The sequence below is a fragment of the Leptosomus discolor genome, unplaced genomic scaffold, assembly GCF_034619465.1.
Source record: "Leptosomus discolor isolate bLepDis1 unplaced genomic scaffold, bLepDis1.hap2 HAP2_SCAFFOLD_41, whole genome shotgun sequence".
Lineage (NCBI taxonomy): Eukaryota > Metazoa > Chordata > Aves > Leptosomiformes > Leptosomidae > Leptosomus > Leptosomus discolor.
The window spans coordinates 658,528-669,394 of record NW_028237908.1 but is presented as its reverse complement, the minus strand read 5'-3'; the positions used below and the strand labels follow the sequence as shown (position 1 = coordinate 669,394).

General features: G+C 54.0%; 2 protein-coding genes across 2 annotated transcripts; one reads left to right on the top strand and one right to left on the bottom strand.

Moving 5' to 3' along the window:
• The first annotated feature begins 3,256 nt into the window (after window positions 1-3,256).
• Window positions 3,257-4,192, top strand: LOC147412422 (olfactory receptor 14A16-like). The gene has a single exon (XM_086481411.1). It carries the CDS (start codon window positions 3,257-3,259, stop codon window positions 4,190-4,192), a length of 936 nt encoding a protein of 311 aa, XP_086337537.1.
• A 5,059-nt stretch (window positions 4,193-9,251) lies between these two features.
• Window positions 9,252-10,187, bottom strand: LOC147412421 (olfactory receptor 14A16-like). The gene has a single exon (XM_086481410.1). The coding sequence runs from the start codon at window positions 10,185-10,187 to the stop codon at window positions 9,252-9,254; it is 936 nt and encodes a 311-aa protein (XP_086337536.1).
• Between the last annotated feature and the right edge of the window lie 680 nt (window positions 10,188-10,867).

Here is a 10,867-nt window from a genome sequence, read left to right as displayed (position 1 = left end):
GATAGCATGCTGATTGTAGAATCATAGAATCATAGAATCATAGAATCATTTTGGTTGGAAAAGACCTCTAATATCATCAGATCCAGCCATTATCCTAACACTACCAAGCTCAACTCTAAACCATATACCTAAGCACCACATCTATATGTCTTTTGGACACCTCCAGGGATGGTGACTCCAACACCTCCCTGGGCAGCCTGTTCCAGTGTCCAACCACTCTTTCAGGAAAGAAATTTTTCCGTATATCCAATCTAAATCTCCCCTGGCGCAGCTTGAGGCCATGACCTCTTGTCCTGTCATTAGTTACTTGGGAGAAGAGACCAACACCAGCCTCACTGCAACTTCCTTTTAGGTAGTTGTAGAGAGCAATAAGGTCTCCTCTCAGCCTCCTCTTCACTAGGCTAAACAATCCCATTCCCTCAGGCACTCCTCATAGGACATGTTTTCCAGACCCCTCCCCAGCTCCCTTGCCCTTCTCTGGACCCGCTCCAGGGCCTCAACGACTTTCCTACACTGTGGGGCCCGAAACTGGACACAGTACTCAAGGTGTGACCTCACGGTACTGAGTACAGGGGCACAATTGTTCCCTGCCACCTTCCGTGTGTCCTGTCTAGTGATAGGATGGGAAAAGGTTATTGTCATGGTCATTTCTTTTTCTGACAGCAGAAGTGACACAGCTGGCAGTCAGTGTCGGTGCCCAGCTGAGGGAGGGAACATCAGTGAGTCCTTCAGCCTGTTTGACAGCAGGTTCCCCAGGGAAACCACACGGGAGCCCAGAGGGGGCAGAGAAAGGGCTGCCTTGGGCTGCTCCCCTGCTGCTGAGCTGGGCTGGGCTCCTGGGGTGGGGGGAGCTGCTGGCAAGCGGGCAGCGCTGCAGAGAGACAGCTCTGCCCAGGAGCAGCTCCTGTGCAAAGCGCAGCAGGGCTGAGGGCACTGCCTGTGGGCACCAAGAGGAGAGACGTGAGGCTGAGAGAGCTTAATGCCAGTCTGGAGGGGAGGAAGCTGAGAGTTTCCTGGAAAAGAAATCTTTACACTCATCTACACGGTAAGTCTCTGGGATCAGGGCAATGCAGCTGGTGCTTCTGGAGGGCTATCCAAAACCTGGAACACCCCACAGCACAGAGAATCTTTCACGAGGATTCCAACAGTTTCTCTAGTGTAGAGGAGGAGGACGTGCTCCAGGTGAGGGACTCCCTGCTGCCCCACCAGATGCACCGGGCACGATGGCTGCCTTCTCTCAGGGACACCTGCGGGATGTGAAGGTAGGTGTGCAGGCAGGGGTGCCCAGGGCTGCCCTTCAGAGCAGGGTCCCTGCCCCCCAGGGGCTGTGTGCCGCGGCAGGGACTCTGCTGCCTGCCAGGGTCAGCTCTCAGCCTGCCCAGGGAGCTCCCCACGGCGCTGTGGGGCGACGCTGTGGGTGGAAGGAGTGACCCCCAACCAGGGAGGCTCTTTCTGCTGGTGGGAGGGAACAGCGTGGGTCAGGGCTGCTCCCAGCTCCAGATCACCCCCAGAACATTTGCAGAGGCTCCTTCTGGAAACAGCACGTCAAGGAACTGTTCACCTGAAGGGAAGAAACCTGAGCTTTGAGTTTTGTCCTCTTGGTGTGCTGGGTGGGCAGGGAGAAATGGGAATTTATTTCTGCATTGTGCACCAGGCCTTGAGACCCCATTTGTTGTTGGGACTTGTCTGAGCTGCTCATTAGCCCCTGCCCACACAGAGATGCCCCTGGGCAGGGCCCTGCTGCCAGGAGGTGTCTGCAGGGCAGAGCTGTGGACGTGGCAGGTGGGATGGGGTCTGTGAGTGTGAGGAGGGAGGAGATGTGGGGAGAGAAAAACAGGTCCTGGCCCAGACAAGCTCCAGGAAGCAGAGACATGGGCAGGGAGGGGGAGAGAACTGCTCCCAGACATGCTGTGGGAGGGGGATTCAGGCATCTCCCTGCCATGCCCTGCAGTGCAGACGCCTTCCCTGGAGCAACCCCCTGGTCTCCTCACTCACCCAGCAGAGCCTCTGCCCTTAATGTCACGGGGATTTGGTCAGGAGTTGCCTTCCCAGCAACCTGAGCACCACAGAGGAGACACGCTCGAGTGTCCGACTGTGTCTCCCTCTCCTGGCTCCGCTGGCAGGGGGACTTTGGCATCTTCTCCCTGCTGCCCTCGTTCATCCTGTTACACTCACCGGTGTGGGGGGCTAAGGACTGAAGTGCAGCTGAGACACCAAGGCTGCATGTACTGTCGTTGTCCTGGTTTCGGCTGGGATAGAGCTATTTCTTCTTCATAGTACCAAGAACAGTGCTGTGTTTTGGATTCAGTACAGGATTTGGTATGAGCAGAATGCTGACAGTACAGTGATGTTATCAGCTGTTGCTAAGAAATCAAGGACTTTTCAACTTCCCATGTCTTACTAGCGTGCAGGTGCCCCAAAAGCTGGGAGGGAACACAACCAGAGCAATGGACCCAAACTGGCCAGTGGAATATTCCACATCGTACAGTGTCATGCTCAGGACATGGATGAGGGTTAGCTGGGGGTCTGGCTCTCTCCCTTTCCGTGATTGCGGTTTCAGAATTTTCTCCTCTGGGATCACTAACCAGGAATGGGCTGGGCCTCTGTCAGTGGGTGGTGGGCAACTGCATTGTACGTTACTCATATATATGCACTATTATTATCATTATGATTTAAATTTTGTTTTATTTCTATTATTCCATTGTTTTAATCTCAACCTATGAGTCTCCTTACCTTTACCCCTCAATTCTCTCCTGTTCCCTGAGGCAGGGGAGGGTGTGCGAGCAGCTGTCACTTGCCTCTCAGGACCAAGACAGTGTCAGAAGAAGTGCAGCAGAAATGCCAAGGATTTCTGCCTTAAAAGCACTCCTCAGCTGTGATGGCACAACCAGAATAGAATACACAAACCAAAATTCCCTCAACTCGGCTCTGCTGTTGGATGAATCATGTCGGGAGCCACAAAGCTACAAAGATCTTTGATACCAGAAGTGGATTTAATCTCAGACCACTCTGTGTTCCTCTTGACCTCTCACTGGTGGTAAGACTCTGACTCCAGCAGAGCTCACAGCAGAATCTCCTGCTCTCTGGGACACCCTCAGCAACCAGCAACCAGAGCTCACAAAGGTCTTCCTGAAGAGGGAAGGGCAGTTTGGGGGATGTTCTATGAGAAATTGAATAGATCACACCCAGAGACGTCTGCCCGAACTTCTCACTGTCTTTACATTTTTGAACAGGTTCCTGTGCACAGAGGGACAAAATGTCCAATGCCAGCTCCATCAACCTGTTCCTCCTCATGGCGTTCACAAAGACACGGGAGCTGCAGCTCTTGACCTTCGGGCTCTTCCTGGGCATCTACCTGGCTGCCCTCCTGGGCAACGGACTCATCATCACCACTGTAGCCTGTGACCACCACCTCCACACCCCCATGTACTTCTTCCTCCTCAACCTCTCCCTTCTTGACCTGGGCTCCCTCTCCACCACTCTCCCCAAAGCCATGGCCAATTCCCTCTGGAACACCAGGGCCATCTCCTACTCAGGATGTGTTGCCCAGGTCTTTCTCTTTGTCTTCTTCATTTCAGCAGAGTTTTATCTTCTCACTGTCATGGCCTACGACCGCTACGTTGCCATCTGCAAACCCCTGCACTACAGGACCCTCCTGGGCAGCAGAGCTTGTGTCCACATGGCAGCAGCTGCCTGGGGCACTGGGTTTCTCAAGGCTGTGCTGCACACGACCAATACATTTTCACTGCCCCTCTGCCAAGGCAATTTTCTAAACCAATTCTTCTGTGAAATCCCCCAGATCCTCAAGCTCTCCTGCTCAGATGCCTACCTCAGGGAAGTTGATGTCATTGTTGCAAGTGTTTTTTTGCTTTTTGTTTGTTTTGTGTTCATTGTGGTGTCCTACGTGCAGATCTTCAGGGCCGTGCTGAGGATCCCCTCAGAGCAGGGACGCCACAAAGCCTTTTCCACCTGCCTCCCTCACCTGGCCGTGGTTTCCCTGTTTCTCAGCACAATTTTTTTTGCCTACCTGAAGCCCCCCTCCACCTCTTCCCCATCTCTGGACCTGGTGATGGCAGTTCTGTACTCGGTGGTGCCTCCAGCAGTGAACCCCCTCATCTACAGCATGAGGAACCAGGAGCTCAAAGATGCCATCAGGAAACTGATCCAATGGCCCTTATTTCATCAACAATAATCTGCCTCCTTCTCTGCAGAGTGACCAGGGTTTAGCTCAGAGTTTGGGCCAGGCTCTGGAGTTTTTTTCCCTGGGAGAATCAGACTCCCAGGTAATTGCTTGGTTTCATGCCACTTCTCCCAAGGTGTCTGATCCTTGCTGAAGGCAAGACACTGTGTCACCTCTGACCCTTGTAATAACATCTCTGCAATAAAGGGGTATCTCCCCAGTTCAGTGCCTGAAGCCTGGGCTCTCCTTCTGCAGCTGCCACCAAGAACAATCCAAAGGAATGGGATGGTAAAACCATATTTTCTCCTTTTCTTCTCCCTGTGTTCAGGGGCAGAACCTCCCAGTAACACAGGGATCTTTTAAACACAATAACTTGACTGAAAAGATCTCTTCATGGAGTCCAGGAGCAGTGGAGATGGTAGATGAGCTCCTAGTCACCTTCTTGAGGGTACCACAGCTATGAAAGGGCCAATGGCAGATGTCAGTCCCTCTGGAAAGGAATCCGGAGGGATCAGGGGAGAATGGGGGCTTGCCACATGCCCTCGGGGGAGCAGTGAGTGAAGACTCAGACAGTGAAACACCCTCTAAGTCCCACCAGAGTAAACCACTAAATGCAGGTATCCAGAAACAAGGACTCTGCAGTGTTGTGGAAGCCAGTGGAGATGCAGCAGGCTCAGGGACAGAAGACTGGAGAGATGCATGAGCTGCTGAGGAGCTCAGGGCTCAGGTTTTGGTGCTGCCCTCGGGAGCGGGGCTGGCAAGGAGGCAAAATGGGGCAAAGGCAGTCGGGGCGGGAGATCACCTGCAGGATGAGTGCAGGAGAGCCAGAGACCGGCGCCTGCTTCCTCATGCCAATGGCGCCATCTTCAGCCCTGGTGCTGCTGGGGATCTTGAGCCCCTTCAGAGAGGCTGTGGCTGTGGGGCAAGTGCCCAAAACTCTGCAGCACCCTGTGGTGGGCACTGCTGTGGGGCCAATGCAATGGGAACAAAGCAGCCCCGTGCATCAGCCATTTCAATCTCTGGCCATAAAGGCAGCCCTGGGGAGGGACCTGTGCTGCACGGCCATCTCCTTCCTCCTGGTGGTCTCCGTGCCTGTATTAGGGCATGGCCAGCCCTGTGCAGTATCTCTTCTGGCCCACACCTTCCAGACCCCACAGCACAGCTCTCTGCCAACACATACATGGGATACAACTGAGGTTGTGCAGGGCCAGGCCGTGATGGTAGGATGCCAAATGGAGGGGTGTGGTGGGTTGACCCTGGCCAAAATGCCAGGTGCCCACCAAAGCCACTCTATCACTCCCCCCTCCTTAATTGGACAGGGGAGAGGAGAGGAAAAAAAATAACAACAGGCTTGTGGGGTTGAGATAAGGACAGGGAGATCACTCAACTTTTACCATCACGGGCAAAACAGACTCGACTAAAGGAAAAAAATAATTTATTATCAATTAACTCAGAGAGGAGTAATGAGAAACAAAACCAAATCTTAAAACACCTTCCCCCCACTGCTCCCTCTTTCCTGGGCTTAAATTTGATCCCGATTTTTCTCCCTTCTCCCCCGCAGCGGCACAAGGGGGGAAACAGGGAATGGGGGTTGGGGTCAGTTCATCACTTTTGTTGTTTTCTGCCGCTCCTTCCTCCTCAGGGGGAGGACTCCTCACACGTTTCCCCTGCTCCAATGTGGGGTGCCCCTCACAGGACAAAGTCCTCCATGACTTATCCAATGTGAGTCTTTCACATGGGTTCAGTTCTTCATGAACTGCTCCAGCGTGTGTCTCCTTCATGGGGTGCAGAACTTCAGGAACCAACTGCTCCAGCGTGAGCCCCCCCCCTACAGGGTCACTAGCAGCAAACCTGCTCCAGCGTGGGCTTCTCTCTCTCCACGGGCCACAGGTCCTGCCAGGAGCCTCCTCCGGTGCAGGCTTCCCACGGATTCACAGCTTCCTTCAGGCATCCACCTACTCCGGCGTGGGGGCCCTCCACGGGGTGTAGGCAGTCATCTGCTCCACCGCCCACGGGCTGCAGGGGGACAGCCTGCCTCACCGTGGTCTTCACCACAGGCCGCAGGGGAATCGCTGCTCCGGCGCCTGCAGCATCTCCTCCCCCTCCTTCTTCACTGACCTTGGTGTCTGCAGGATGATTCTCTCCCATATTCTCACTCCTCTCACTCGCTGCAATTCCTGCTGCGCAACAACTATTTCACTCTCTTAAATGAGTTATCACAGAGGTGAAAAATGCTGTTGCTGATGGGCTCGGCCTTGGCCAGCGGCGGGTCCGTCTTAAAGCCAGGTGGCATTTGCTATATCTGACATAGGGAAACTTCTAACAACTTCATACAGAAGCCACCCCTGTAACCCCCCCGCTACCAAAACCTTGCCATGCAGAACTGTTACATCCAGCTGCAGAAGGGAAGGCCTTGGAAACCTCATAGTGGCCTGCCAGTCCCTGTGGGGAGAGTTTCAGGAAGATGCAGCCACACTTGTAAATTTGGTGCTGTGCAGGAGAGTAATAGGCTAAGGTCAGAGGTTGAAATATTGACATTCTTGGCCAGAGATAAGGAAATAAGGTATCTCCAGAGCATGGGGTGCTTGAGGCTGTAAACAGAACGTAAAGGTCCATGGGCAGGCAAGGCTGTGTCTATGGCCATGTCTGGAGAGCACGACACTTACAGCAGAGATGAAGCTGGGGCTGAAACTCAGGCCTGGCTTCAATGGCCTCCTGGGCTGATGGAGAGAGGTGTGGGTTGGAGGCCCCAAGGGAGGCTGGTCAGGGACAGGAAGGGCTGTGGATGCTCTCAGGGCTGTGCCCCTGCCCCATGGGATCCTACCTGCCAGTGCCCTCAACAGCCCAGGTTCTCATTCCCTGATACACAGGGACTATGCTCTGCTCCTCTCCTTCCCCACATCCCTCCAGATCTGAGAGAACACCATTTCCAGTCACTCCAAACAAGGCTGGCACTGGTCTTCCCATCCGTGACCAGCTCTTCCTCTTTTGGGAGTAGCAGGTCCAGGCCAGCATCAGACTGGGTGGCCCATCTGGCATCAAGAACTTCTCCACAAGCCCCCTGAGTCTTTGTGCCCTTGAGAACTGGTCCCGTGAATACCAAGGAGGTTGAGTCCCCCAGTAAGTCACGTTCTGCGATCCACAGACTTCCTCAGGTCATTTGTATGAGCCTTTCTCCATTCCTTACCCTGACGCCATGACCTCTAACTCTGTCCTGGGTCTGTCTGGGATGGAGTTAATTTTCTTCACAGTCACACTTATGGTGCTGTGCTATGGCTCTGTTAATGACACAGCGCTGACAACACACCAGTGTTCTGGTTACTGCTGAGCAGTCCCAGCAGAGCATTAAGCTTTCTTGTTCTCACCCTCTTCCCCCACAGTAAGTGGGCTCGGGTAGGCAAAAAGCTGGGACAGCTGACCCAAAATGACCAGAAGGATATTGCATACCATAGGACGTCATGCTCACCAATCAATCTCAGGGAAAGGGGGATGAAAAGAGGACATTTGTGGTCCTGGTGTTTGTCTCCCCATGGCACTAATACCTGTGATGAAGCCCCTGCTTTCCTGGAAATGGTTAAACAGCTGCTTGCCCATGGGAAGTAGGGAATGAATTCTTCATCTTGCTTTGCTTGCACACACAGATTTTGCTTCACCTCTTAAGCTGTCTTTGTCTTCACCCAAGAGTTTTACTGATTTGTCACTTCTGATTCTCCCCCATCCTGCTGGGGGTGTAAGGAGGGAGTGAGCAATTGATTCTGGGTGTTTAGCTGAGCATGAACCAGCAGTGCACTTTGATGGCAAAGGCCAACAGTGTCCAGAGGCAGGGCAGAGATTAGGCCCCTCTCTTCTGCACCATTGCTGCCTGCTTCCTTCAGCACAATGCCTGGCTCTGCCCTGGGAGCACCCTTTGGCTGCCCCCACCCTGTCCACACACCACTTAGCTCTACTTGCATTTTCCTCTCCTGGGCTCTTTCCAGCCCACCTCAGCCCCTCCTCACCTCTCCCCACCTGCCCTCACCTTTTCCCTGCCCTGTCCAGCACAGCAGCCCAGTCTGGACTGGCCCCATAAAATTGTCCACCACAGGGTGCTGCAGAGCTCTGGGCACTCCCCCCAACAGCCCCAGCCCCACTGACGGGGACAGGAACTCTTTGGGGACAGACAGGGTGGTTCAGGATTCCCTTCAGCTCCAGGGCTCAGGTGAGACATGAGGAGATGGAGGCCATCATCCCCCTTTGTCTGCTGCTCTTGTCTCCAACAGATCCTTATAGCCCACTGACAGCAGCCCCTCTGGGCCAGCCCTTCTCCTCAGCACAAGACTCCGAGCCCGGCGGCTCCCCAGACTGCTCCTGCAGCCCCAGTGACAGAGCAGCCTGCCCCAACCTGCTGAGTGGAGAAATCAGTATCTTTTTAACATTTATTGCCCTCATAATTACAGAATTCCTCCTTTTCTCTTGTCCAGGGTTGTCCCTGCCCTCAGAGAGCCTTTCCACAGAGAAGTGTGTCCCTGCTGGCCTGGATGGCTGATCCTGCGCCCTCCACATGCTCCCCACATGGCCTCAATTTGTGGTGCTGCTCTGCAGGGTGAGGGGTTTCAGGGGTCCGAAAGCCATGGGAAGACAGTCCCAGGTCAATCCCTGTCAATCATGGACAATCTCCAGGGTCACTGGGCACCCACAGGTCAAGTTTCAGCACCGGCACTTTCCTAACACATCACCCCGTACACTCCTCCCCTGAGCCCATGAAGAACCCAAGCACAGCAGCGCAGCCTCATGGTGGGTATTTCTTCAGCCTGTTCCTAATTGCAGCTTTGGAAGAAGACCTCCAACCTCTCGACATGAGCACTGAGGAAATGCCCTTTTATTACAGAGATACAGCACAGCAGACCAGCTCTACCGTTGTGCCAATCACAGGTCCAAAGGCCTCTGGGTCAGACAGGCTGGGTTCCTGCTTTTGGAGAAGTGGAGTGGCTTCAGACGTTCCTGAGCAAAGAGAGTTCTCCTGGGTGAAATGCCCAAAGCACAGGAGGTTGCTGAGATAAAGGGAAATCACTTGTGAAAAGCCATGGGCAGCTCATTGCTGCTGACAGACAAGTGATTGAAAATGTTTCCTCAGGGCACCCTTGAGCTCCTGGTTCCTCATGCTGTAGATGAGGGGGTTGACTGCTGGAGGCACCACTGAGTACAGAAATGACACCACAATATCCAGGGATGGGGAGGAGATGGAGGGGGGCTTCAGGTAGGCAAACATGGCGGTGCTGACAAGCAGGGAGACCACGGCCAGGTGAGGGAGGCAGGTGGAAAAGGCTTTGTGGCGTCCCTGCTCCGAGGGGATCCTCAGCACGGCCCTGAAGATCTGCACGTAGGACACCACAATGAACACAAAACACCCAAAGGCTAAACAGACACTAACCACAAGAAGTCCATCTTCACTCTTGTAGCAGTGCGAGCAGGAGAGCTTGAGGATCTGTGGAACTTCACAGAAGAACTGGTCCACAGCATTGCCCTGGCAGAGGGGCAGTGAAAATGTACTGGCCGTGTGCAGCACAGCCTTGAGAAACCCACTGCCCCAGGCAGCTGCTGCCATGTGGACACAAGCTCTGCTGCCCAGGAGGGTCCCGTAGTGCAGGGGGTTGCAGATGGCCACGTAGCGGTCGTAGGCCATGACTGTGAGAAGATAAAGCTCTGTTGAAATGAGAAAGAGAAATAGAAAGACTTGGGCAACGCATCCCGAGTAGGAGATGGCCCTGGTGTTCCAGAGGGAATTGGCCATGGCTTTGGGGAGAGTGATGGAGAGGGAGCCCAGGTCAAGGAGGGAGAGGTTGAGGAGGAAGAAGTACATGGGGGTGTGGAGGTGGTGGTCACAAACTACAGTGGTGATGATGAGTCCGTTGCCCAGGAGGGCAGCCAGGTAGATGCCCAGGAAGAGCCCGACGGTCAAGACCTGCAGCTTCCGCGTGTCTGCAAATGCCATGAGGAGGAAGTGGGTGATGCAGCTGCTGTTGGACATTATTTCACTGCAGGAATGAGAGACTGTTGAAAGAGGAGAAGACATTGACAAGTGATGACAGATTTTTCTGAGCCAGTCTCATGACATTTCTCACTGATACCCGCCACAATGACTTCTCTTACTTTTGGGGGAACTTCTTTCATTTCCTTTTTGTGAGGTCAGGATTGACGAGCAGTGGCTCTGCCCATGGGCTCCAGACAAGTCAGACCTGTGCTATTGCAGTGGTGACAAACAGCCCGTGCATTCGGTAGGTGTTCCTGGCAATGGGTGCCTTCAGTCCAGTGAGAGGTATTTGTCTCAGTGACCATGTGACAATTGTCCCTATTTATTCCGGTGCATTGGAGTCAGCACCCAGACCAGCTGTGTCTGAGAGGGAAGAGCCCAGGGAGGGACCCAGCCCTTCCAACTCTGCTCTCCTGAACGACAAATCTGGGTCGGAATCACTCACGGCAGACACAGAACCTTTCTGACAGCCATTTTCCATCTCCAGGCTCTCTCCAGACATGCTAACAGCAGAGTGCCTGTGGGGGAGAATGGGGCTGTCACCTCCTCCCATCCTCCCCTGCTAAAGTGCCTCCAGCACGGGGGAAGGGGACTTCAAGATCCTTACCCTAGGGAGATGCTCAGTTGCTTGAAAGGCAGTGCCCAGCATCTCCTGAAGGGAGACTCAACCTGTTTCC

What these genes read in the sequence shown, in the direction of transcription:
- LOC147412422 (XM_086481411.1), top strand. Translation starts at nt 3,257, where the DNA reads ATGTCCAATGCCAGCTCCATCAACCTGTTCCTCCTCATGGCGTTCACA.
- LOC147412421 (XM_086481410.1), bottom strand. Translation starts at nt 10,187, where the DNA reads ATGTCCAACAGCAGCTGCATCACCCACTTCCTCCTCATGGCATTTGCA.